The following is a 27,566-nucleotide window of genomic DNA, read 5'->3' as shown; positions in this document are numbered from 1 at the left end:
GCTGGCACTCCCGTCCCTGCGGAACGGAGCCAGCAGAGAAGGCTGGGCCAGGCTCATGGGGCTTGGACTGCATGGGGAGGGTCAGTGACCAGTGACAGACGTTAGGTGAAACAGCCTTTGAACCAGATTACTTATGAAATGGCAAATTCCCTCATTTCTTCTTAGTCACTCTGAAAGTTCTAGAACATGACAGCTCATAATTTGTCATTTTCTGTACTCATGTTGGGTGTAGCTTTGTAAGAATCTTTTGTAGCTCAGCATTTTAAAATTTTGGAAAACGGCATTATCACGTGGACTCAGTTTTCTGTCATGGCGGGTGGTGGGGAGAGGGGGTGGGGTGCACCCCTCTTACAGATGCAACTGATGAGCCGCTGCTTTTCAGATCAGGTAGCCCCCAGGGTTTCAAAGGGATTAGAAGCAGTTTTATCACTTGCTGCTTGTTTGCTCTGGCGTTCCTCTTATCCCTTCTTCCCCTAAGCATAGCCTGCATTCTTCCTCTCACTCCCAGGGGACTGAGCTGTAGGGCCAGCTGATAAGGGAGAGGTGTCCCCAGAGGCACAGTCCGTACGCAGTCACACAGCTCCTGGGCCAGGGTTGTGTTTCCCTGATTTGTGTTTCTGCTGATGGATGGGGCAGATACTGTACACCTGGCTGGTAATGAGAGGTGGGATCGGGAGCCTGGTCATCTCATTAATTTCCCAGTGTACTCGCTTGTTTCTGCTTTAAAGTCGAAATGAGCCAAGGGAGAGAAAGGTCAGAGTCCAGGGTAACTTGCAGTTGTCTGGTGGCTGCCCTTTCTGAAGGCTCGCCAAGTACATGAGAACATGGATGTGGCTTAGAACAATGTGTGTAATGTTCTTGCCGCAATACCAGTCTGCAATGTTTGCCCTCAGCATGTCCGAGAGATGACACAGGTGATTTGGAAATTTACATGAGCTCACACAAAAGGAAGACAATAGACTCGCCACAATACGAATCTTGTGAAATAATATGTTTGATTCTTACTGTGTGGCATTCTTAAATTGAAGTAGTGGAGACTCAAATTAGAAAGTTAGATTTAATTTTTAAAGAGCTAACATAACTCCACCATCTTCATATTGCCAACATTCATTGAAATGAAGGCATTGGGTATATATTGTAACTTCTCTTTGAAATGGGTCATAGGGAGTTTTGCATCCCGAAAGGCAATGCTAAATTCTGGATTTAAAGAGTCAAAAATCACATTGCTCAACACAATTTAAAGAAATAAACAATGAAAACTTCTCTTGGGTCAGCTGTTTAGCTTGGGAAGTAGTACCTGACTGAGCTTAATGAACTATTATTAATGCACATTTAAAAATAACTGAATATTGAAACGTCTATCAGTATCTTATAACATTGTATCATACGTAGGTGCGCACCCACAGCTGTATATACACCCAGGCCACTTGCATGTGCACAGGTAGATCTTTTTCCTTAGAGGACACGATCTAGGTTTTAAGGATCTCATTTTGGAATCATCTCTCCTCAGCCCATCTTGAGCTAGGGACACAAGTTGAGGGGACCCCCAACTTATTACTGTGTTGGGCAGCCCTCCCTAGCTTTTTGGGAATTCCAAGCCTTTACAATTTTTTTTCATTTCAAAAATATAGACTGTTTACAGCTTCAGTTGTATCTCAGTGGAAGCTCTGTATGTCCCTGTGTATGTACCCGACCCCTGATGATGCTGTAGGTGAGGGGGGTCAGACATTGAAGGGCCCACTCTCTCTCCCTTGGCAGGCGGAGATGGACATGATAACCTGGGGCGTGGACCTGGCCTCAGTGGAACAGCACATCAGCAGCCACAGGACCATCCACAACGCCATCGGGGACTACCGCTGGCAGCTGGACAAGATTAAAGCCGACCTGGTACTTCGGAACATTTCATTATAGAGTCTTCCGGGAGTGTACTGAAGGATGCTGTAGTTAGTTGATCCCAGGCAGTTTGGGCTGAAACATGAGTCTGGGATTTCTTCCCCAACAGACTGGAACATTTTTTTTTTAATCTTGGCATTTTTTTTTTAAATTGAAGTATAGTTGATTTACAGTGTTGTCTTAGTTTCAGGTGTACAGCAAAATGATTCAGTTATACATACATAGATATCTGTTCTTTTTCAGATTCTTTTCCCTTATAGGTTACAAAATATTCAGCATAGTTCCCTGTGCTATACAGTGGGTCCTTGTTGGTTATCTATTTTATATCTAGTAATGTGTATCTGTTAATCCCAAACTGCTAATTTATCCTTCCCTAGAAATTTTTAAAAATCCCATTTCATAAATGGGGATGTGGAATCAGAAAGACCGACTAGGGATCATGCTAACCCTCCAGGACTAAACACACACACACACTCGTTTATGCCACTGGTAAATGCATGTTCTGAGGGGTGGTAGTTTTCTTCTGCACAAAGCAGACCGTCTCTTCAAATAGAGAAAATGCGACAATCCTCTAGTTTTATTTTGGTGAATCCTCGGTGCAGTCCTTGGTGAAGCCTTTCCTATGTGGTAATTAAACTGTATTTCTAATAAGGAAATCGTGTCTCATCCTGACATTTTTCCTTTGCTGAAAGGACTGACTTGAAGCTGGGTCCAAGATTACAGCCTAAAATATTCACCTGATTTTAAGTACCTGGCCACCCGATCTCTACACTTTAAATCACTGACTTTTTAAGAATTGAAGTATAGTTGATTTACAATGTTGGGTTAATTTCTGCTGTACAGCAAAGTGACTCAGTTACACACATATATATATACATTCTTTTCCATATTCTTTTCCATTACGGTTTATCACAAGATGTTGAATATAGTTCCCTGTGCTCTATAGTAGGACCTTGTTTATCCATGCTGTATATACTAGTTTGCATCTGCTAATCCCAAACTCCCCCTCCAGCCCTCTCCCACCCCTCTCCCTCTTGGCAACCACAAATCTGTTCTCTATGTCTGTGGGTCTGTTTCAGTTGCGTTGGTAAGTTCATTTGTGCCATTTAAATCACTGACTTTTGGGGCTTCCCTGGTGGCGCAGTGGTTGAGAGCCCGCCTGCCGATGCAGGGGACATGGGTTCGTGCCCCGGTCCGGGAGGATCCCACATGCCGCGGAGCGGCTGGGCCCGTGAGCCATGGCCGCTGAGCCTGCGCGTCCGGAGCCTGTTTTGTACGTGGCCCGGAGATGCTCATCCCCACTTTTTCCACCTTTTTTTTTTTTGCCTACTTTTGTCTACCTGAGTATCTGATCAGATCGCTCCCTCTTTTCTCTAAGATCTGAGGAGTCCTAAATGATATTTTCAAACTTTTAAAAGTTTGTTTAACAGTGATTCTTTAAGCGACAGTGATGAGCCCTTTCCTTTTAGAGATGCCACCACCAGGCCGGTGAGGTTTGCCTCCAGATCAACTGAGAAAGGTCCCTGTGGGTGAAAGATTTCATAGAGCAAATTCTTCTTTCCACCAGGGAATCTGAAGTTAGTATGTATTTGACAGAAGGAGATTTAGAAGGGCTGTTCTCTCTATATAAACCCTCAAGGGGAATTAAATAATTACTCACTGTTGGTCTTCTTCTAGCGTGAAAAATCTGCAATCTACCAGTTGGAGGAGGAGTATGAAAACCTGCTGGTAAGACGACTTATTTCTGAAGGCTCTGTGTCCAGTGCAATTCGGTTGTATAAATGTGGACCTGGGGATAAAGCACCTGCTCGGCGTTATCCCTAAGGACCCAGGAAGTGCCTGGAAGTATACCAAGGGGCTTATAGATGCTGATTTTATTTCTACTGCTCTGTTCCCTTTAGAAGGAAATTTGAAAAGAATTTTTTTCTGAAGACAGTACTTAGTTTTTGCAAGTTTAAGTGTCACATAATTAGCACTTGTTAAATACTTGCAGTTAAAGCCATAAAGCTTTTCCACTTGTGAACTGTAGCCTTTTTAGGAAGTATAAGCAAAAGTAAGACTTGGTTTCCTTAGAGAGAGGTTTATCAGACCATCATCACCATTTTATGACAAACTGAATCAATTACTTGACTCATAAGGAGAGATATGTCCATTCTTCTGCCTATTTGTGTCACCCTGTCTTCCCTTTTCCAGTATTTCCTTGTTGGCAGTGATACTATTTAAATAACATGGCCAGTGGTGACACAACTATTTTCCAAGGTGATGGCCCCTTGACTTTTGGGGATGTGGGAGAGGGCAGAAAAAGCTTGATTTATCTTTTTTAATAATCTATTTTCTCTATATAATCTAAAACTAATTATTGAAGCCAAACACCAGTGTCTGAGTCAAGACCCTTCTGGATTAGGCTATTTCTTTGAATCTAAAATTGACCCCTTACTCATCCTAAGTTTGAGTGGTCCTTTTCACCTACCAGCTGATCAGTGAATGCAAAAGATGAACATTTGACCGATTCTTGGGATTTTTGTTGGTAAAAGGGATCACCGAGGGTTTATCTGTGAAATCTGCAGGGAGCATCGTTCATTTGCATATTGTTGTCCTAACGCTGCTTTGACCTTCCTGTGCAGAAAATATCCTTTGAGAGGATGGACCACCTGCGACAGCTGCAGAACATCATTCAGGCCACGTCCCAAGAGATCATGTGGATCAATGATTGTGAAGAGGAGGAACTGCTGTACGACTGGAGCGACAGGAACACCGACATCGCTCAGAAGCAAGAGGCCTTCTCTGTAAGCCCCGGGGGTCGTGCGGTGCTGACGAAAGCACTTGTGATCGTTGAATCGGCCACCTGTGGTGCAGCCTCAGTGGGGTGGTCGTGAAAATCCATTCCTTTCTGAAGGCTTTTCCGTGACCTAAGAGAGGCAGTGCAGGGCTTAGCATCTCAGAAGACAGCAGACGGGGTGAGGTTGGTTCGGTCAGACATCCTCGAGTGTGTGTACCGCAGAGTGTGGTGGCTTAGAGCCGAGAATTAGAAAATCTCACTATGTGTTGTAGCTCTGTCCCTTCACCTGGGTGAATTCAGACAAGCCGTGTCACCAGTCCGGCCTCAGCTGCTTACTGGATGATCTCAGACATCCTTTCTGGTCTTAAAAATGCTAAGATTCTTGAGGAACACGCAATGCAGTTCTTTGACATTGTTCATTTCCAAAATGCAGTTTTGTGTTTGACTTCCTTTAACAATGGCGGGAGGGATGGAAGGCTGCCGGTGACTTGTTCTACAGGACTTGTTTTTCTTTTATTCGCAGATACGCATGAGTCAGCTGGAAGTTAAGGAAAAAGAGCTCAATAAGCTTAAACAAGAAAGTGACCAACTTGTCCTCAGTCAGCATCCAGCTTCAGACAAAATTGAGGTGGGCTTCGTGAGATTTATATTCTTATCAGGGGAAAATAGGGGACCCTTTTCAAAAAATAAGACTGTACAGATGAGTGGTTCTGACCCAGCATAAAGCCGTGACAAGTTGATTTTATCAATACCCTAGACCGGGGGTTGGCAAGCTTTTTCTGGAAAGGACCAAATAATAAATATTTTAGACTGGCAGGCCATTTGGTCTCTGTTGAAATTAACTCTGCCATTGTAGTGTGAAAGCAGCCATAGCAACATGTAGATGAACGGTTGTGGCTGTGCGCCAGTGAAACTTTATCTATAAATGCAGGTGGTGGCCCGGATGTGGCCCTTGGGCTGTAGTTTGCTGACCTCTGCCCTAGACTGCCATCTCTGGGCTGTGCTCAAGGCTGACATTAGCTGGTAGCACTGGTATGACCATTTTGATTGTTTTAAAAAATCCAGATATTTCCGTATCCGTTGGTAAGCATCACTGCCTTCGTCCCCCACAGGCCCTCTTCATGGCAGGTACCTTTGTAACTGAAAGTAGGGGCGGTCCAGCTATTTGCTGCTCAAAAGCTAACAAAGGGGCTTCCCTGGTGGCGCAGTGGTTGAGAGTCTGCCTGCCGATGCAGGGGACACGGGTTCGTGCCCCGGTCCGGGAAGATCCCCCATGCCACGGAGCGGCTGGGCCCGTGAGCCATGGCCGCTGAGCCTGCGCGTCCAGAGCCTGTGCTCCACAACGGGAGAGGCCACAACAGTGAGAGGCCCGCGTACCGCAAAAAAAAAAAAAAAAAAAGCTAAGAAAGAGGCAAGGTTGGTGGAAAGGAAAGTGTCCTTTATTTTGGACGCTGGCAACCTGTCCAAAGGCCACCTCCCCCCACTTAACAATCAGGGGCCAAGAGCTTTTATCGATGCGGGTAGGGGGCTACCTGTCGAAACAGCACAGTCAGCTCTGACAGTCATCTTAAAATTTGTCATGCCGTGGTCTGATCAGCGTCATCTTGATTGTTTTAAGTGCAGTTAGTCTTTAGTTCCAGGATCGGTTTGTCCCCATTTCTTTGAGGCCAGTTCTTAGAACTGTGGCAGCTTATGTCATGGCTACAGTCTGGTCATCATGTAGTTCACTTCTTCCACCTGGTGTGGGTTTCAGTATCTATTAGACAGCTCACAGGATATTGTTCAGAATATTATCTATAGCCCTTGAGGAGGAACTAAAGGTCCTTGCCTAAGCTTAAAGAACAAACTATTGTTATTTAGTCTTGTTGGACTGTTCCTTTGTTTCTGCATTTTCTCACTTCTCTGATTAAACTTATTCTTCGGCTAAAGTTTTTTCACAGACAGAAGGCAGGTTGAGGACATGGGGGGCAAGGACCATTGTGTCCTGCTGTGTTTCACCTTGGACCTCCGCATGATCTAGCAGCGGTACAGGAACAGGGCTTGCTGCCCCAGTGCTATCCCTGTTCTGACTGGTCTGTTTTGATTGGTCAGTAGCCATGCCATTTGGATGAATATTTTGACTAATACTCCTAATTATATCCATGTGTTAAAGCTGTTTTTTGGGGTTTTTTCTGGTTTTTTGGCCACCCAGCTTGCAGGATCTTGGTTCCCCGACCAGGGATTGAACCTGGGGCCACGGCAGTGAAAGTGCTGAGTCCTAACCACTGGACCACCAGGGAATTCCCAAAATTGGTTTTAAAATTTAATTTCTACCATACCAAGAGTGCCCTGTTGGGAAATTCTGGTTTCAAGTTTTAGAAAAAGTTTGCTTGATTTGGAATTAGATAAGAAATGCTTCATGGTTTTCATTCAGGCTCACCTATCTATGAAATAACGGATGCCTCTCTATGGCTGAACGGTGGAGAGACAGCTGCTGTTTTCTTGTTTCAGGCATATATGGATACTCTCCAGACACAGTGGAGCTGGATTCTTCAGATCACCAAATGCATTGATGTTCATCTCAAAGAAAATGCTGCCTACTTTCAGGTTTTTATACCTAGTAATCATTTAATTGTCTCTTGGGTCTTCACAGCTTCTCTTCCGAATGTGTTTGAAAAAGCACTGAAAACAGTCTTCACACTATGGCGTGAAAACTATTTATTGGTTTTTAGTTTAGAGGAGCATAGATTGGTCACCAATCATTCAAGTAGCCTCTTGCTCTCAGATAAGTTAATATACTTTCTGCTCAAATTCTTTCCTTTAACCACCTATCAGATAGGCTCGTAGGGAAGATAATCCTTGAAGTTGAAATAGTAGGTGATGCTGCGTATTGAGTTGCTTTTAATTGACACGGGGTCACCCGCATCCTTAACAGTTTTTTGAAGAGGCCCAGTCGACGGAAGCCTACCTGAAGGGCCTTCAAGACTCCGTCAGGAAGAAGTACCTGTGTGACAAGAACATGCCCCTGCAGCGTCTGCTGGAGCAGATCAAGGTGCTAGAGGTACTGTCTCAGACCCAGACCCTTCCCCGGGAATAAAACAAATGCGCCCACCGACTCAATTCAGATTATCTGCATTTGTATTGCTCTATAGAGCCACGAGTGCCCAAAGCTCAGGCAAGCGTTGTCTTCATTTTCAGTGGTTTTTCTCAAAATACATTTCTTTGCACGATGAGCTGCTGTGGCACGTTACTTCTGCTTCAGTAGTTATGGGTGCTCAGAACAAAACCGGAGAGAGCACTGATGACTTAACATGAAAATCCCTTCGGAAAAGCGTACTTCACGTGTTGTCAGCATAGCCTTTTTGCAAAGTGATGTTCTTTCCCGCCCACCTAATTCATGGCTGTGTTGCCTCTGTAGTGGCTTCTTTTGAAAGGTACCTGTGGTCCCTGCAGACAGATGAATGGGTGGTTTTTTACAGCCAATGCAGCTACAGCGGTATCTAATTTGTAATGTCATGATAGCTATAGTAATGCCATTTGAAGGTCTTATCTCACTTTCAGAGATTATCTGTGTTCGAGTATGATTTTATTTGCAATTGCAGCAAGAATGGGAGAAAATCCTTGAGAACAAGCGCCAGGTGCAGAACTTGGTAAACAAGTCCAAGAGGATTGTGCAGCTGAAACCTCGGAACCCGGACTACAAAAGCAATAAGCCCATTATTGTCAGGGCTCTCTGTGACTACAAACAGGACCAGGTGTGTACTCGGCTAGTCAGAATGCTGCCAGAGTTTTCCCTTTCTTTACCGATGCATTTTTGTCCAGGGCAGAATTTAATTTAGGTTTCAGTGAGCACCCTAGTAAATGTCTTTCTTTTGTATACAAAGTGGCAAGCTGTTGCAAAAATGCAGTGATTTTTGTTCTGAGTTGTATGATAGTTGCAAATAAGTAGGACAATAGTTATTTTTAAACTATTCTAATTCTGTTTTAAGGCTTAAGCCTTCTCTTCTTCCAATATGCAATTAGCATCTGTGATCCCTCTTTAAATTTCTGAAATATAAAAAAAAAAGAGACACGTGGTCATTATGCTGCATGTAAAGGGAATGTCATTGCGGATTTTATGCATTAAATGAGCCACATCAGTTCTGTAGGCTCAGTGGTAAATACAAACATTTATATAGAAAGATGACTTGGTTTTAGTCATTATCTATGTAATTCCCTCTATTTTCTTATAAAAATTATGGAGGACTTAAGAAATAAAAATGTGATGAGTTGGTGAGATGGACATTATAAAACAATGCAGTTTATTCTACCATGCAGAAATGGTTTTAGAACTTGGGTGGAGAGAAGTAAGAAATCTAAAGGGAGATTGAGATACCTCCATGTCGAACTTGTTACATTTTAGTAGTTAAGATAGTTGGCATATTTTAAATACCCATTTTAAGAAGCTATATAGAGTTAATTTAGAAAAGAAGCTATTTAGATGCTGGAGTTAATTTAGGAAGTTATTTTTCTGGGGACCTGATACCAAAATTTTTTTGTTTTTATTTAACAATTTTAAGAGCAAATGAATGAGACAAGTGACTCCCACGCACTGAACTCTACGATATAAAACACAAACTCACAAAAATAGAAAAGCCAGGGGGTGAGTTTTTGCTTTCCAGAAGGATGGCTCACTTCACTGGGGGACTCCCCTGGCTGTCCCCTGGAAAGTCACTCTACCTAATTCCCTTCAGACACACCTTGTAGGCTCACCTGTCTTATTTAAAGCATCAGTCGTGTTGGGTTGTGTCCAGATCAGCTTCAATTGAGGCAAAAAATACTAAGAGCAAAGCTGAAACAGCACATTATCACTGCTGCTGCTTCTGTTCTTGAGCAAAAAGATAAAAACGTGGGCTCGTGGATAAAGCCAAAACACAGTGCTGCTTGCCTTGCAGAAAATCGTCCACAAAGGGGACGAGTGTATCCTGAAGGACAATAACGAACGGAGCAAGTGGCACGTGACTGGCCCGGGCGGCGTGGACATGCTCGTGCCCTCCGTGGGCCTCATCATTCCTCCGCCCAACACCCTGGCCGTGGACCTCTCAAGCAAGTACGTCTTGAACTTCCTTCTGGCCGTGACATGAACGCGGGTGGGGAGAAATAGGGCAGACGCTGATACGAGACATACCGCTTCTTACTGCTGTCACCTCCCCCCAGAGGGGGACCCGGTGAAGGTCCCTTTGCCTTGTCTTGAGGTTTTCTGTTGCAGATACTGTGGTTATCATGGGAAGATGAAAAAGAATGTCTGACAGCAGAGGAGCTCATTCTGGCCATGCACTTTAAAGACGGTGTTTTGAAATTCTTCTGCCTTTTAGACCATCAGTAGTTTGGCCTGTAGCCACAAATAGAAAATGCACTTGGCATCAATATTTGGCCATCAGTAGGTGGCGCATTCATTTGACAGACTGTCTAGGGCACATTCTTCCAAACCTTTTATGATGGAAGTCTTCAGCCCGCTCAGGGTGGGATGAGAGTAGCCCAGTGAGCCCGCGTCCAAGCTCCAGCAGGCGTTCTGTGACCCGAGACCCATTTCTCACTGTTGCCTGCACGGCGCCAGACCTCCGTCAATTAAAAAGTTGTTGACAAACAACCCAACAACCACAAATTGTACTGCCTGTTTTGACCGAAATGATTCCAATGTATCGAAACCCATGTCGGTCATGGAGAATGTACTTTTGGGTATTAGTCTAAATCCATTGAAATGTTGAATGTTTTGCAAATGCTCCACTCACCCATTGCTCTGTTAGTTCTCCTTTGAGTTTTCTGTGCCATTGGGGGAGCGTGGCCAGGTTTCCCGTTTGGGATGAACTTGGAGAGCCGGGCTAGCGTGCTTTTTCCCTCTGCACCTCCTAGGATCGAGCAGTACTACGAAGCCATCCTGGCCCTGTGGAACCAGCTCTACATCAACATGAAGAGCCTGGTGTCCTGGCACTACTGCATGATCGACATCGAGAAGATCAAGACCATGACCATCGCCAAGGTACGTCCTCAGGACCACCCGCTGCCTGGAGGGGCCCCCCAGCTGCTCCCTGGCGTGCGGTTTCTACCAGGCAAACCTAGCTGTGCAGCTGATGCTTTTGTGTGTCAACACGAGAGCCGGCTGAGCCTTCCTTAGAGGGTCTAGTCCGTCCAACACAGGATGGGAGGGATTCACACCCGGCCGGTTAAGAGACAAACAGAAGTACTAATTAAAGTTACCGGACAAGCCAGAAGTCCCTGTGGGAAAGGCACGAGGTCCCGTGGTACTCAGGGTCCCACTCTCCTTAGATGTAATGGAAAGTGAGGGCATAGGTATTGACTGGATAGCACAGAAGTAAAAGGTGGGGTTGAATTCTTGGAAGCATTAGTTACCCTAGATCAGTGGTTTTCAGGTAGTGGCCCAAGAATCCAGGTGAGGGAGTCCTTTGGGATGACAGGGACAGCAGGGAGGAGAGGGGCAGGGAATGGGTAAGTTGGGGGCTTCCCTTTACCCCCTTAACTCTTTTCAGTCAGAGCAGCTTTGCTGTGATCTGCTTGACATTTGGGGCTTCTGAGTTCTATTTCCTTTGAGGAAGAAAATTCCATAGGAAGAAGAAAATTGACAACCCACTGCTTTGGTTCTTAGGCGCAAGCTCTAAATCATCAAAGACCTTTTCTGCCTTAATGGGTCTTTGAGGGGCGTTGCCTCAAGCGCCACCAGAGTAGTGCATTTCCCAGGAAGCTTTCTTGGCCACGCTCTGGGGCCAAGAAACACTCCCCGCCTGGTTTATTTCCAGCTGAAAACGATGCGGCAGGAAGATTACCTGAAGACAATATCTGACCTTGAGTTACGCTACCAAGACTTCATCAGAGACAGCCAAGGCTCAGAGATGTTTGGAGATGATGACAAGAGGAAAATACAGACCCAGTTCACGGATGCCCAGAAACACTACCAGACCCTGGTCATACAGCTCCCCGGCTACCCGCAGCAACAGACAGGTTGGTTTAGAGCCAGTCCTTCTTTGTAGCCACCATACATGCCGTTTTCAAAAGAAAGTACGTAGTTTGCCAAAAACTAGTTGCAGAATCACTCCTTTGAAAGATCGTATATCAAAAGTCATTGAGATGCTAGGTTTTCAGAACCAAATCAAAGGAAGTAGCGACACTTTCATGCAGCATGGATGTTTTCTTGAGGCCTTGCGCCCTTCTAGCCAAGAAGTCTCTGATTTTTGTGGTCCTAACATTTTTACAGTAACCACAACTGAAATCACTCATCTTGGTTCCTGCCAAGCTGTCAACCATAATAAAGTAACTGAAACCAACAGAGAAAATGACAAGCAGGAAACGTGCTTGCTGATGGAGCTCCAGAAGATTCGCAGGCAGATGGAGCTCTGTGAGAGCAAAATGACCCTTAAAAACATCCTTCTGGCAGATCAAGGGTCTTCGCACCACATCACAGTGAAAATAAACGAGCTAAAGGTAGGTATCCATTAATGTTTTGCTTGATTCTTGATTTGCTTGATTTAAATATAAATTTATATTTAACTGTGAAGTAGTAAAAAAAAAGACCTCCTGGTTTAAATATTTATAGGCAAGAAACCTTCATTTTCAAGAAAAGAGGCTTCTGGCACAATTTCCTTTTTTCTTTGCCATGCTGCCGAATCTGTGGAAAGACACCAGGCTGGGGATTCAACCACCTTTGCTGTTAGTTTGTGGGCCACTCAGTCCGGCTGCAGTGTTTTTCCTTTTCTGCAATGTAGTGCTTTGTAGATTTCGAAAGTTTTCACAAACATTCATTTGGCTTCTGCCTGAAACAACCTATGATGTGGGCTAGACGGGTAGAATGATCTTACTTGTAGACAGTAGGGGGTGGGGTAAGAGCTGCAAGGCATCGGCCGAGCTGGGACTGCAGCCCAGGTGTTTCAGTGTCAAGCTCAGTGATCTCTTCCGCTCAGCCAGGCCCGGGCACTGCGCTGGAATCTACGAGGTATATATTCTAAGGAAGAGGGTCACATTCACCCAGTGCTGGTAAGGCCTCCCTGATGAGGGACGTGAAAGGTCAACTCTCACTTGAGTCGTTCACGTTTCGTGGGCCTTTTGAGGACATGAATGACGGTGAGAAGCATATACAGCTAAATCAGAAGCGCTTCCCTTCTTTTCGGACAGGGCTTACAGAATGATTCTCAAGCAATCGCTCAAGTTCTCAACCAGCTGAAGGACATGCTGGCTAACTTCAGAGGTTCGGAAAAATATTGCTATTTGCAGAATGAGGTATTCGGATTGTTTCAGAAACTGGAAAATATCAATGGTGTCACAGACGGCTACTTAAATAGGTAAACGCGACTGACACTGACCTCAGATATTTGGCTTTTCTCAAGCTTCGTTTTCTGAGACTTCATTTGCTTTATGTGCTGGTTGCTGGAGCTCTTGCATGATGGGTTCTCTTTTCATTGGAGCCTCACTCACATTCTTCTGTGCTTTTGAGAGAGGGTCCTCCAGCCTAGGGTGCCAATCCCACTGTTCTGAACTCCACTGTCTCTTCCAGCCAAGGCATCCTCTAAAGGCCAGAACTTAGAATTCTTCCATTGATGCAAGATGGTGTTCTGAGTCATGAAAGAGGGAAAAAATGAGGGCTTCCCTGGTGGCGCAGTGGTTGAGAGTCCGCCTGCCGATGCAGGGGACGCGGGGTCGTGCCCCGGTCCGGGAGGATCCCGTGTGCCGTGGAGCGGCTGGGCCCGTGAGCCGTGGCCTGTGCGTCCGGAGCCTGTGCTCTGCAATGGGAGAGGCCACAACAGTGAGAGGCCCGCGTACCGCAAAAAAAAAAAAAAAAAAAAAAGGAAGAAAAAAAAAAAGAGGGAAAAAAATGTATTGCTCCGTAACTTATAAAATAAGCAGGGTAAATTTTTATCTGCTTTCATATTGTTCCCTTTTACGAAGAGTGGCGAGAGCCCGAGAGAGTTTCCAAGTCTAATTATGTCGCCGGCAATTTTATTTTTGCCTCTTTGGCACTCGACAGCTTGTGCGTGGTGAGAGCACTCCTGCAGGCCATCCTCCAGACGGAAGACATGCTGAAGGTTTACGAAGCCAAGCTTACTGAAGAGGAGACTGTTTGCCTAGATCTGGATAAAGTGGAAGCTTACCGCTGCGGACTGAAGGTAAGGAGAAGGGTTGAACAGCGAGCGGCCCGGCTTATGGGAAAGCATACAGGACTACTCAGTTCCCGGTGGTAGAGCCTCACTAAGTCTTCATGGGTTTGGAGGATTACTGGATTTCGTTGGCCACACGTGGGTGACATCAGCCGTTATCTCTAGAGCACTGTTGTCCAGAGCGTGTTGGCAGGACCTACGTGAGAAAGTCCGTTTGTGGTGAGATTAGTCTGGGGAATGCGAGTTAACCACAGTTAAGCTGGTACTGTAGTACTTCTCAGAACCTTTAATAGGTTAATAGATTTTATAATTTTTCAGGAACGGAATGGAGTGTGATATGTAGCATTTCTCAAACTAATTTACACATCGAATCCTTTTTTTTTTTTTTTTTAACCGAGTTGGCACAAGGAACTAGGTCACTGGCACAAATATAGGAGATGCAATCAGTAGATATATTTTCCTTGTGGTGTAGCATCAAGCGGGAATGCGGTTAATTTGTACTTTTTTTTCCTCCTGTGACAGAAAATTAAAAACGACTTGAACTTGAAGCAGTCCTTGTTGGCCACCATGAAGACAGAACTGCAGAAAGCCCAGCAGATCTACTGCCAGACTTCACAGCAGTATCCAATGTACGACCTGGACCTGGGCAAGTTCAGTGAAAAAGTCACACAGCTGACAGATCGCTGGCAAAGAATCGATAAACAGATAGACTACAGGTGTGCCAACCTCCTTCCATACTTTCTTTCCTACTTTCTTACATTTGGTTGTTCCCAAGATAATGTCACTTGAAGTCATCACTGTAAAAAACAGTGGTTTTGTTTTGTGTGTAAGTTCAGCATCCTGGGAGCTCTCTTCACGCACTGGCTGTGGGCAGCTTTGTTGACAACAGGAAGAGAGTACATCCAGGGGCCGAGCTTGAACCAACCTGTGTCAGAGGCCCTTCAGGTTCTTAGGGAAATAATGGAAGCCATTGATCAAGTTCTTTTGTGCCCTGTAAACTCCTATTATGACTGTTGGAAGGAGGAGCTCCTTTGAGGGAGCATTTTCCAAAAGTTTGTGAAAATTAAATCTTACACAAAAGAAATGCCTTACTGCAAATGAGGGTTTAAAAACATCTCCTGAATCTTGCTTATCGTTTATTTTACAAGCAGTGCTTCTTAAAAACATCTCTATTGATATATAATTCACATGCCGTATAACCCACCCACCAAAAGTGTCCAAGTCACTGGTTTTTAGTATATTCAGAATGTGTAACCATCCCCACGATCTAAGTTAGAACATTTTCATCACCCTAAAAAAAACCCCCCATATCCACTGGCAGTCCCTCCCCATTTCCTCCCAACCCTCCAGCCCCAAACCGCCACCATTCTACTTGCTGTCTCTATAGATTTGCGAATTATTCTGGACATTTCCTATGAATAGAAAGATACAATATGTGGTCCTTTGTGAATGTTTTTTTTTCACTGAACATAATGTTTTCCAGGTTTATCCATGGTGTAGCACGTGTCAGTACTTCATTTCTTTTCATGACTGTATAATATTCCATTGTATGGCTGTACCACATTGTGTTTATTCTTTCATCAACTGATGGACATTTGGGCTGCTCCCAGTTTTTGGCTATCGTGAAAAGTGTTGCTACAAACATTCACGTGTAATTTTTTGTGTGGATGTATGTTTTCAGTTCTCTTGAGTATGTGCCAGGTGGAATTGCCGGGTCATGGGGTAACTCTGTGTTAAATACTTTGGCAGAGCAATAGCGATATTTAATAATTTTATTATCTCTGTTTGCCCCAGATTATGGAACCTGGAGAAACAAATCAAGCAACTGAGGAATTACCGTGATAACTATCAGACTTTCTGCAAATGGCTCTGTGATGCCAAACGCTGCCAGGATAACTTAGAATCCATGAAGTTTGGAGATTCCAGCATGGTCATGCGATTTTTGAATGAGCAGAAGGTATAAGGCAATTTGTCATTGCATAGATGTCACTGGGTGTAACCTGTGTTTTCCTCTGGTTTTCGTAGCAGTACTTAGGTTTAAAATGATAAATTTTTTAAAAACTTTATTGAAGTATAGTTGATTTACAGTGTTGTGTTAGTTTCAGGTGTACAGCACAGTGATTCAGTTATACATATATATACATTCTTTCTCATATTCTTTTCCATTATGGTTTATCACAGGATATTGAATATAGTTCCCTGTGCTACACACTAGGACCTTGTTGTATGTCCATTCTGTGTATAATAGTTTCCGTCTGCTAACCCCAAACCTCCAGTCCATCCTTTCCCCCTGCCACCCTTGGCTACCACAAGTCTGTTCTTGCTGTCTGTGAGTCTGTTTCTGCTTCATAAATAAGTTCGTTTGTGTCATATTTTAGATTCCACAGATAAGTGATATTATATGGTATTTGTCTTTGTCTTTCTGACTTACTGCCCCTAGTATGATATTCTCTAGGTCCATCTATGTTGCTGCGAATGGCATTATTTCACTCTTTTTTATGGCTGAGTAGTATTCCAGCTGTGTCTATATACCACATCTTCTTTATCCATTCATCTGTCAATGGACATTTAGGTGGTTTCCATTTCTTGGCTATTGTAAATACTGCCACTGTGAACATGGGGATGCATGTATCTTTTGATGAAATGATAAATGATAAATGATAAATAATTACTATTACTGAAATGATAAATAATTACTATTACTAGTCCATTTTATGAATGCTTAAATAGTGTCCAGAGGAAAAGCAATTGAGAAATTTACAAAGAAATGCAGTTGTGAACATGGAAATAATGTAACGACCGTCATAGTAAAGTATCTTTATAAATTGAGGTGGTAGGACCAGAAGAGAGTGCCAGCCAGATAGTAACCTCTTAGATCATAAGAACTTGAAGATCTTTCTTCTATTTTCTGAATAGAAAACATGCTCATCTCCTAAGGTTTAACTGTGAGACTATGGGGTCTGAACATGTAGTCATAAACTGAGGGAAAAAAAAAACAAGTAACAGTGGTTAAAGAATGAAAAAAACATTTATTTTAAATATGTCTACACTTTAACATTTATAAATATTTCCTTTTCTGTATAGAACTTGCACAGTGATATAAGTAGCAAACGAGACAAATCAGAAGAAGTACAAAAACTTGCCGAACTTTGTGCAAATTCAATTAAGGTATGTACGTTTCACAAAGAATGTTGGTGTTTCATCAAGAATATTATTAACCATGTTTGCTTCGGCAGCACATATATTAAAACGAATGATACAGAGATTATTAGCCTGCCCTTGTGCAGGGATGACATGCAAATTCATGAAGTGTTCCATACTTTTTTTAATAAAAGAATGTTATCAACTACATTATTTTCTGATTCACTTTAAAGATTACAGACTTCTTGAGGACAGCGGTTATGGTTTTTATATAATCTCTCGTGAACAAACTGTAAATGCTGTTATCCGTTAGCTTGAATTGATTATACATTGGCCATATCTACGGGAATGGGCCGGTCTTCATCCTTTAGACTGGTGGTGTGTGCAGAGATCTCCATTTTGCATATAAAGTGGTGCTGCTTGGTTTAATAATGTCGTATGATGCTTGGACACTAGCAGCACGTGATGGCCTTTGGGGTTGGACATTAGAAGTACAGCTTGGTGATTTAAAGCTTGGGAACTGTAGCCATCAGTGACTCCTTTTAAGTCAATTAAGTATGTTTTTCTGAAACATTATTATTCTGCAGGATTATGAACTGCAGCTGGCGTCATACACCTCAGGACTGGAAACTCTACTGAACATACCTATCAAGAGAACCATCGTTCAGTCTCCTTCTGGGATGATTCTGCAAGAGGTAGATATGTCATTACCCATCTCTTAGAGCTCGCCCCTCCCTCTGCATCTTCTCTTTTCCCTGTCTTTCCTACCCTCCCTGAATTCATCTCTTGCCATAGGGTATCCATTCAAAAAGGTTTAATAGGTTATCCTCTCTCTCGTGTAAGTCATCGGCATGATGCATTTTAGGGAATGATCAGTGAGAAGTCTGGGTCTATTGCTCATACATTAGAATCTTTGCAGAAACTGGGCTTAAATTCTGGGTTTAGTGAGGGGGACATTTAAAGAGTGGAAAACATCCAGTCGATTTCTAAAAGACAACTTCTTCTCGAAGGTGTCAGAGAACATCACCCATCAGATGGTTTAGGGGGAACACCCTGGAGTGATGAGGAGGAAGTGTAAGGTTTTTGGCCCTTTGTTTTATTGTACTTTATTCTTTTATTGGGTTTTGGAATTAGCACAGGTGAAAGAAGGGAATTCACTCCTTAAAATATAATTTCACTATTGGATTGTTTTAGAAAACAGTGGGGCAGCTCGCGTAGGACTTCTTTTGAACGCAGTGCCTTTGATTTTTCCTTGCACTTCTTTTCTCCAAGGCGGCAGAGATGCATGCTCGGTACATAGAACTTCTTACAAGGTCTGCAGACTACTACAGATTCTTAAGTGAGATGCTGAAGAGTTTGGAAGATCTGAAGGTAATTTACTTTATTTCCTTGGAGGATCAAAAAAGAAAATAGAATGGAACTTAATTATTACTGCCTCGTTATAACATGAATTTGGACATACTCATTGGCAAAAGTGCATTTCCTCTAAACAGCTAATGATATAGTTTATTCATAAATCAGGTGTCAGTCCTATTCTCCAGTACACTGCTCGGAATGCACTCAGGTAGTATTTTCAAAATTATAGCTATTTTACCTTGCCATAACCCCCAGTAATTTCATTTAATGTTTGGTCAAGGAATTTGCTTTCTTTCTCTCTTTGTGTTAAATTAAGAAGAACATCCAGGACTAGCTGGACTTGGATTTTCCATGTCGAATGGCTGTTTAATTTACTCCTCATTTCTAATATTCGAATTGAGTTTATATGGAAACTTACTTGATACCTGGAAATAAAGGAAACATAATTTAGGAGATCATAAGCTTTTGGTCTTGGAAGAAATTCCCCCATTCACAGATGAGGAAGCTGAAACTCAGAGAGGGTAGATCCCTTACTAAGATCACACAAGCAGTTGACGGAAGAATTATGACAAGAATACAGATGTCTGGAATTTTTTGTCTAGTAGCTTTTGCCTTGTATCAGTGTCTGCATGTGTGCTCGTGTGTGCGTGCTTGTCTGTGTGTGTGCAGGTGTGTAACAGGAAATGAGAAAGCACGTTGGTCTTGGGGGGAGGAAGTACCACTTCTTTCTTATGATGTGAGGCATCTTTCTTTCAACACGCTTTCTGATTTCCCTTCCACAGCTGAAAAATACCAAGATCGAAGTTTTGGAAGAGGAGCTCAGGCTGGCCCGAGACGCCAACTCTGAAAACTGCAGTAAGAACAAATTCCTGGATCAGAACCTGCAGAAATACCAGGCGGAGTGTTCCCAGTTCAAAGCAAAGCTCGTGAGCCTGGAGGAGCTGAAGAGACAGGCTGAGCTGGATGGCAAGTCAGCCAAGCAAAATCTAGACAAGTGCTACAGCCAAATCAAAGAGCTCAATGAGAAGATCACCCGGCTGACTTACGAGATCGAGCATGAAAAGCGAAGCAGGAAAACCGTGGAAGACAGGTTTGATCAACAGAAGAACGAATATGACCAGCTGCAGAAAGCGAGGCAGAGTGAGAAGGAGAGCCTCGGCTGGCAGAAGATAGAGTCTGAGAAAGCCATCAAGGAGAAGGAGTTCGAGATAGAGAGGTTGAGGGTTCTTCTGCAGGAGGAGGGTACCCGGAAGAGAGAATATGAAAATGAGCTGGCAAAGGTAAGAAACCACTATAATGAGGAGATGAGTAATTTAAGAAACAAGTACGAAACAGAGATTAACATCACAAAGACTGCCATCAAGGAGACGTCCATGCAAAAAGAGGATGACTCCAAAAATTTCCAAAACAAGCTCGATAGATGCATGAAGGAGAATCGAGATCTGAAGGCTGAGATTGTCCGGCTCACCGACAGCATCCTGCAGACCACGGAGCAGCGGAGGCGGGCAGAAGAGGATGCCCTGCAGCAGAAGGCCTGTGGCTCCGAGATGCTGCAGAAGAAGCAGCATCTGGAGATGGAGCTGAAGCAGGTCATCCAGCAGCGCTCCGAGGACAGCGCCAGGCACAAGCAGTCCCTGGAGGAGGCTGCCAAGACCATCCAGGACAAAAACAAGGAGATCGAAAGACTCAAAGCTGAGTTTCAGCAGGAGGCCAAGCACCGTCGGGAATATGAGAATGAACTGGCTAAGGTAAGGAGCAATTACGATGAGGAAATCATCAGCTTAAAGAACCAGTTCGAGACGGAGATCAACATCACCAAGACGACCATCCACCAGCTCACCCTGAAGAAGGAGGAGGACACCAGCGGCTACCGAGCCCAGATAGACAACCTCACCAGGGAAAACCGGAGCCTCTCGGAAGAAGTAACAAAGCTGAAGAACGCTCTAGCCCAGACCACGGAGAACCTCAGGAGGGTCGAAGAGAACGTCCAGCAGCAAAAGGCCGCGGGCTTGGAGATGTCGCAGCGGAAACAGCAGCTGGAGGTGGAGCTGAAGCAGGTCACGCAGGTGCGGATGGAAGAGAGCACACGGTACCGGCAGTCTCTGGATGATGCCGCCAAGACGATCCAGGATAAAAACAAGGAGATAGAGAGGCTAAAGCAGCTGACAGAGACGGAAGCAAAGCAGCGGAAGTGTCTGGAGGATGAGAAGGCCAAGTGGCAGAGGGCACAGTGTGAGCTGCAGAAGGCCTACAGCAGTGCCACGGAGACAGTCAGCAAACTGAAGGTGCAGGAACAGGAGCTGATATGCCTGAGGACGGACTACGAGCGGGTGTCCCAGGAGAGGGCCGTCAGGGACCAGGACATCGCCCGCTGCCAGAGCTCCCTGAAGGAGCTGCAGCTGCAGAAGCAGAAGGCAGAGGAGGAGCTGGTGTGGCTGAAGCGGGCGGCCTCCGAGGACTCCTGCAGGAGGAAGAAGCTAGAGGAGGAGCTGGAGACCCTGCGGGCGTCCCTGAAGGAGCAGGTGATCCAGGTCACCAGCCTGACCCAGCAGCTGGAGCAGGTGTCCATCGTCAAACAGAGGAGCGAGGACGAGCTGCAGCAGCAGCGGGACGTGCTGGACGGCCACCTGCGGGAGAAGCAGAGGACCCAGGATGAGCTGCGCAGGCTGGCCTCCCAGGTCGAGGCCCTGCAGCAGCAGCTGCTGCAGGAGCGGGAGAACGCCAGGCAGGCGCAGGTGCGGAGCGAGCATCTCCAGAAGGCTGTTGAGGACAAGAGCAGGAGCCTGAACGAGAGCAGGCTTGAAATCGAGAGGCTGCAGTCGCTGACTGAGAACCTCACCAAGGAGCACCTGCTGCTTGAGGGGGAACTGCGGAACCTCCGGCTGGAGTACGATGACCTCCAGCAGGGCCGCAGCGAGGCTGAGCATGACAAAAACGCCACCATCTTGGAGCTCCGGAGCCAGCTGCAGATCAGCAACACCCGGACCCTGGAGCTGCAGGGCCTGATTAATGATTTACAGAGAGAGAGGGGAAATTTGAGACAGGAAATTGAGAAATTCCAAAAGCAGGCATTAGAGGTATTCACAAATATTTGATCGCCGCTTCACTTCCTCTCAACTAACTCCCTCCACGGTCCTCCCAGCTGGGCTGTGCTCTTGCTGCTGGGCTGGATGCTTGCATACGTCTCGCTTTTCTTTTTGATGCTGTGCTGCTGTCTGTCCTAATCCAGACGCTACTTCAGGGTCATTTCAGTGCCATTTGCCCTTCTCTTCTACTCCCACAGCGAGTGCCCGTCCCTGTGTAACCCGCACTTGGCTCTGCTCTTCCAACTTTGGCTGGGGTGTGACATCTGAACTCACTTCCTCTCAGTGTTCCACTCTGTTTTCTAGAAGGTGGCTCTTTGTGAGCTGTGACGTAACGTTTGTAACTGAAGTTTTCCTAAATAAAAGCCACATTAAATGGGTTTTCTGTGCAGTTTGAAAATCACTTTCTTGCTTGCTTCTGTGATTTTTCTGCATGCGTTATTCTCTGCTCTTTCCATCGTGGCCCTAATATGTTCCTTTTTGTTTGACTTTTCTTCTTTTAACCCCTAATTAAAACACTCAACCTCTTGAACTTCTAATACGTTTGACTTCTGTAGACAATATTTGTGTGGGGCTGGGTGAGGGGTGTGCGTATGTCTGTAGATTTGTATTGCTTTATTAAACATGTGAGTATAGCTGTAACAGGTGAAGTGTAGGTACAGCAGGTGGGATAACCTGGAATAAAACTCCCCATATCTGTTCAAACCATAATTACTATTAAGAGTAAGCCAGGTCTACAGCTGCTCCTTTTTCCTTCTGTGGAAAAATATAGAAAGTACAGAAGCCATTTGTCAAAGTGGCAACATGTATCTACAGAATTTTTTTCAGGAACTTGTAAGATAACAAAATTAACAGTGTGCTCAAGGAAAAGAAAAGGGCCGATAAGTAAATATACTTTTTTTAAAAATATAGGAAAAGAAGTTAAATGATAATGGCCCTGTGATATGATCACATCATTATTTTTTTCCCATTTCTTTCTTTTTTTTTGCATTCTAGGCATCTAATAGGATTCAGGAATCCAATAATCAGTACTCTCAGGTGGTGCAGGAGAGAGAGAGCCTCCTGGTGAAAATCAAAGTTCTGGAGCAAGACAAGGCCAGGCTGCAGAGGCTGGAGGATGAGCTGAATCAGGCCAAAGTGGCCCTCGAGGCAGAGAGCAGGGTGAAACAGCGCCTGGAGTGTGAGAAACAGCAGATCCAGAACGACCTGAACCAGTGGAAAACACAGTGTTCCCGCAAAGAGGAGACTGTTAGGAAGATAGAGTCCGAAAGAGAAAAGAGCGAGAGAGAGAAGAACAGCCTTAGGAGTGAGATTGAAAGACTCCAGGTGGAGATCAAGAGGATCGAGGACAGGTGCCAGCGGAAGCTGGAGGATTCCAGCAGGGAGACCCAGTCCCAGCTGGAGACAGAGCGCTCCCGGCTTCAGAGGGAAATCGACAAACTCAGGCAGCGCCCGTATGGGTCCCACCGCGAGACCCAGACTGAGTACGAGTGGTCCGTTGACTCCTCGAAGCTGGTGTTTGACGGACTGAGGAAGAAGGTGACGGCGCTGCAGCTGTACGAGTGCCAGCTGATCGACAAAACAACCCTGGACAAACTGCTGCAGGGGAAAAAGTCAGTGGAAGAAGTTGCTTCTGAGATCCAGCCTTTCCTTCGGGGAGCAGGCGCTATCGCTGGAGTTTCCACTTCCCCTAAGGAGAAATACTCTTTGGTAGAGGCCAAGAGAAAGAAATTGATCACCCCAGAATCCACAGTCATGCTTCTGGAGGCCCAGGCAGCCACTGGTGGTATAATTGATCCCCACAGGAACGAGAAGCTGACTGTTGACAGCGCCATAGCTCGGGACCTCATCGACTTCGATGACCGCCAGCAGATATACACAGCAGAGAAAGCCGTCACTGGGTTTGATGACCCATTTTCAGGCAAGACGGTATCTGTGTCCGAAGCCATCAAGAAAAATTTGATTGATCGGGAAATCGGAATGCGTCTGCTGGAAGCCCAGATTGCTTCAGGGGGTGTGGTGGACCCTGTGAACAGCGTCTTTTTGCCGAAAGATACAGCCTTGGCTCGTGGGCTGATTGACAGAGATCTGTATCGGTCCCTGAACGATCCCCGAGATAGTCAGAAGAAGTTCATGGATCCGGTCACCAAAAAGAAGGTCAGTTACATGCAGCTGAGGGAAAGGTGCAGAATCGAACCGCACACCGGTCTGCTGCTGCTGTCAGTACAGAAGAGAAGTATGTCCTTCCAGGGAATCAGACAACCCGTGCCCATCTCCGAGCTGGTTGATTCCGGTATATTGAGACCATCCACTGTCAATGAACTGGAATCAGGTCAGATTTCTTATGATGAGGTTGGTGAGAGAATTAAGGATTTCCTTCAGGGTTCAAGCTGCATCGCAGGCATCTACAGTGAGACCACAAAACAGAAGCTTGGCATTTACGAGGCCATGAAAATTGGCTTGGTCCGACCTGGTACTGCCCTGGAGCTCCTGGAAGCGCAAGCAGCTACTGGCTTCATCGTGGATCCTGTTAGCAACTTGAGGTTACCGGTGGAGGAAGCCTACAAAAGAGGTCTGGTGGGCATCGAGTTCAAGGAGAAGCTCCTGTCTGCGGAACGAGCTGTCACTGGCTACAATGACCCTGAAACAGGAAACACCATCTCCTTGTTCCAAGCCATGAACAAGGAACTCATCGAAAAGGGCCATGGCATTCGCTTGTTGGAAGCACAGATTGCAACCGGTGGGATCATCGACCCGAAGGAGAGCCACCGCCTGCCCGTTGACATAGCGTACAAGAGGGGCTACTTCAATCAGGAGCTCAGTGAGATTCTCTCGGATCCAAGTGACGATACAAAAGGATTCTTTGACCCAAACACTGAAGAAAACCTTACGTATCTGCAGCTGAAAGAAAGGTGCATTAAGGATGAGGAAACGGGGCTGTGTCTTCTGCCCCTGAAAGAAAAGAAGAAACAGGTGCAGACATCCCAAAAGAATACCCTCAGGAAGCGCAGAGTGGTCATAGTTGACCCGGAAACCAACAAGGAGATGTCTGTCCAGGAGGCCTACAAGAAGGGCCTCATAGATTACGAAACCTTCAAAGAACTGTGTGAGCAGGAGTGCGAGTGGGAAGAAATAACCATCACTGGATCAGACGGCTCCACCCGGGTGCTCCTGGTAGACAGGAAGACGGGCAGTCAGTATGATGTTCAAGATGCGATTGACAGGGGCCTCGTTGACAGGAAGTTCTTTGACCAGTACAAGTCCGGCAGCCTCAGCCTCACTCAGTTTGCTGATATGATCTCCTTGAAGAATGGTGTCGGCAACAGCGGTGGCACCGGGAGTGGCGTCAGCGATGATGTCTTCAGCAGCTCGCGACATGAGTCCTTAAGCAAGATTTCCACCGTCTCCAGCGTCAGGAATTTAACCATAAAGAGCAGGTCTCTGTCCGAAACCCTGGAAGAATCGAGCCCCATTGCAGCCATCTTCGACACGGAAAACCTGGAGAAGATCTCCATCACGGAAGGGATAGAGCGGGGTATCGTTGACAGCATCACCGGGCAGAGGCTTCTGGAGGCTCAGGCCTGCACGGGCGGCATCATCCACCCCACCACGGGGCAGAAGCTGCCCCTCCAGGACGCCGTCTCCCAGGGCCTGCTCGACCAGGATATGGCCACCAGGCTGAAGCCTGCTCAGAAAGCCTTCCTCGGCTTTGAAGGAGTGAAGGGAAAGAAGAAGATGTCGGCAGCAGAGGCAGTGAAAGAAAAGTGGCTCCCCTATGAGGCCGGCCAGCGCTTCCTGGAGTTCCAGTACCTCACGGGGGGCCTGGTTGACCCCGAGGTGCAAGGGAGGATGAGCATGGAAGAAGCCATCAGAAAGGGGTACATCGACGGCCGGGCAGCGCAGAGGCTGCAAGACCCCAGCAACTACGGCAAGATCCTGACCTGCCCCAAAACCAAGTTGAAGATATCCTATAAGGATGCCATGAATCGCTCCATGGTGGAAGACATCACCGGCCTGCGCCTTCTGGAGGCCGCCTCGGTCTCCTCCAAGGGCCTGCCCAGCCCTTATAACATGTCTTCTGCCCCAGGCTCCCGCTCCGGCTCCCGCTCTGGCTCCCGCTCTGGCTCCCGGTCCGGTTCCCGCAGTGGGTCCCGGAGAGGAAGCTTCGATGCGACGGGGAATTCTTCCCACACCTACTCCTACTCCATTAGCAACAGCTCTATTGGGCACTAGTAATCGGTTGGAAATGGTTGCTAGACCTTGGCTTTCATTTATATGAATTTTCACTTTACTAAATAATAGAGAAAGAAAACCTTGTGCTTGTAGGATAGTGATAGAACTTTCTAGGCTTAAGAAAACGTAGCCATGGGGGGAATCAAATGGTAAAGGCTGTTCTGGCTTTTTATCTTCTTAGCTTACCTGAACCGATGTCATACACTGGATGTAGCGTATAGGAAGTAGTAATCAGTTGTAAGGAAAACACAAATTGAATCTAGAGTCTTGTTTCTTCTCTTCTGTCTTTAGATTTTTGAGTGATGCTTCTTGAACTTCTTATGGCCTATAACCCAGATTTCTGTTCTTGGAGATAAAAAATGAAATTGACCTTGTAGTCATCAGTCTGCGTCTCATCTAAATATTTCCATTTTCTGTATGAGGAGAAAATTACCCTATCCCCCCGCTCCCCCCCACAAAAAGAATCCCCCTCAAACCCCAGCATTTTGGAATGCGTCTCCTCGGATTGCATGACCCATATACTCTTAAGTGTACCTGTTTGGTTTGGTATTAATTTGACTGTATGTGCATGATAGTAGCAATCTTTGCTGTCCTTTAGTCAAAGTTTTCTGTTCATTTTGCTTGTCATTTTCTATGTACTTTCAAAGGTGTCTTTATGAAGTTTGCTATTCTGGCAATAAAGTTTTAGACGTTTGAAGTTTTTGTGTTTTGATTTAATAATATGTTCCTACACACAAGGGCATTTAGCAGAAGCTTTTTGTTGTAAAATGTGTCTGAAACTGTTTACTAAACATCTATTAAGGAAGACCGTTAAAAAACTGTTCTAGTTCTGAGTTCTTGTTAGAAGTTGGTCTTCTGAAGGTAGTTTTTTCAACATGTATGTACCAGGTAGAGTCCTTGAAAGAAGCCTGTGTAAGGAGGCCAGGCAAGAGGTCAATACCCACTTCTGGCTTATTCTGGACAGTGAATAGCATGGGGAGAAGTCACTGTCACACCCTTTAAAAAACATGAAGTGGCTAAGATTCCATTTTGGGTAGCCTTAAACTACATGGTTGCATTTTTGTCCCCAAAGAGAAGGGAATTGACCTTGAATCTATGAAACTGATTCCTGAAGAGTTCTTGGTTCTCTGTTGAAGGACAACGAAATATAAGCCTATTCTTTGGATCAAAGAAAACTTTTGAAATTCGGACATTTGTTATTAAATTAATAATACTTTACTCAATGCCTGGTATGTCCAGTATTGGGCTGGGTATAATGAGAATTCAGTAGAGTTTATAAGACCCTGACTTCAAGGCACGTACAGTCTGGATGGGTACAGAAGACACATGTAAAACAATGAGTGGGACAACTTTCATATATCAGAAGCATATATTAATACAATCAGACACATTTGATGGTACGGTAGAAACTAGGAAGACAAATGAAATGCTAATTGTGTAGAACAAAAACGATCATACTCTAGATAATCCTTAACTTATTGGTAGGGGGGAGCTTTTGGTACTTAGGGTGAAAACAGCACTCGTTTCTTCCTTACCTCGCCTCTCTTTTTCTTCCTCTTGGCCCCCTCCCAATTTGGAGGATTTGTTATTAATTTCACTCACTGAATATTGAGTTCTGTGTGCCACACATGGTCCAGAAGCTGTGGCTCTAATGGGAGAAGTACCTGGTACAAAAATAGCCCTTGTAGTTTAAAAGGAAGGAAAGTGCCTGGGAAATGCTATGTTGAAGGAAATGAAGGAGGATCCTTAGGCCAGAGCTGGGGGGCTGCATTAGCTCGGGCTGCTGTGACGAGATAGCACAGACCCGGTGGCTTAAACAAACATTGATTTTCTTATAGCTCTGGAGGTCAGAAGTCCAAGGTCAAGGTAGATGCCACCAGGGTTGGTTTCTGGTGAGAGCTCTCTTCCAGGCTAACAGGCAGTGAAGGAGCTCTGGCATCTCTTCCTCAACTTAGAAGG

General features: G+C 45.3%; 1 protein-coding gene across 3 annotated transcripts in view; it reads left to right on the top strand.

The window, feature by feature from the left end:
- The window catches only part of DSP (desmoplakin), a 99,945-nt gene extending 73,692 nt beyond the window's left edge, over positions 1-26,253 (top strand). For 2 of the 3 annotated variants that reach the window (XM_082848336.1, XM_082848335.1), the window contains exons 5-24: positions 1,759-1,887; positions 3,571-3,621; positions 4,518-4,679; positions 5,196-5,300; positions 7,163-7,258; positions 7,587-7,712; positions 8,254-8,406; positions 9,586-9,740; positions 10,544-10,670; positions 11,446-11,647; positions 11,901-12,127; positions 12,815-12,981; positions 13,665-13,803; positions 14,317-14,510; positions 15,589-15,751; positions 16,879-16,962; positions 17,523-17,630; positions 18,208-18,306; positions 19,074-21,368; positions 22,371-26,253. In XM_082848336.1, the coding sequence (XP_082704462.1) occupies positions 1,759-1,887; positions 3,571-3,621; positions 4,518-4,679; positions 5,196-5,300; positions 7,163-7,258; positions 7,587-7,712; positions 8,254-8,406; positions 9,586-9,740; positions 10,544-10,670; positions 11,446-11,647; positions 11,901-12,127; positions 12,815-12,981; positions 13,665-13,803; positions 14,317-14,510; positions 15,589-15,751; positions 16,879-16,962; positions 17,523-17,630; positions 18,208-18,306; positions 19,074-21,368; positions 22,371-25,607 (8,019 nt within the window). In that variant the 3' untranslated portion in view covers positions 25,608-26,253. The remainder of the gene's footprint in view (positions 1-1,758; positions 1,888-3,570; positions 3,622-4,517; positions 4,680-5,195; positions 5,301-7,162; positions 7,259-7,586; positions 7,713-8,253; positions 8,407-9,585; positions 9,741-10,543; positions 10,671-11,445; positions 11,648-11,900; positions 12,128-12,814; positions 12,982-13,664; positions 13,804-14,316; positions 14,511-15,588; positions 15,752-16,878; positions 16,963-17,522; positions 17,631-18,207; positions 18,307-19,073; positions 21,369-22,370) is intronic. The other variant, XM_082848337.1, reaches the window with a different exon arrangement.
- Positions 26,254-27,566: the final 1,313 nt, after the last annotated feature.

Source organism: Leucopleurus acutus (genome assembly GCF_964270905.1).
Source record: "Leucopleurus acutus genome assembly, chromosome: 10".
Lineage (NCBI taxonomy): Eukaryota > Metazoa > Chordata > Mammalia > Artiodactyla > Delphinidae > Leucopleurus > Leucopleurus acutus.
Note: the sequence above shows the minus strand (reverse complement) of the source record. Positions and strands in the feature narration are given on the sequence as shown.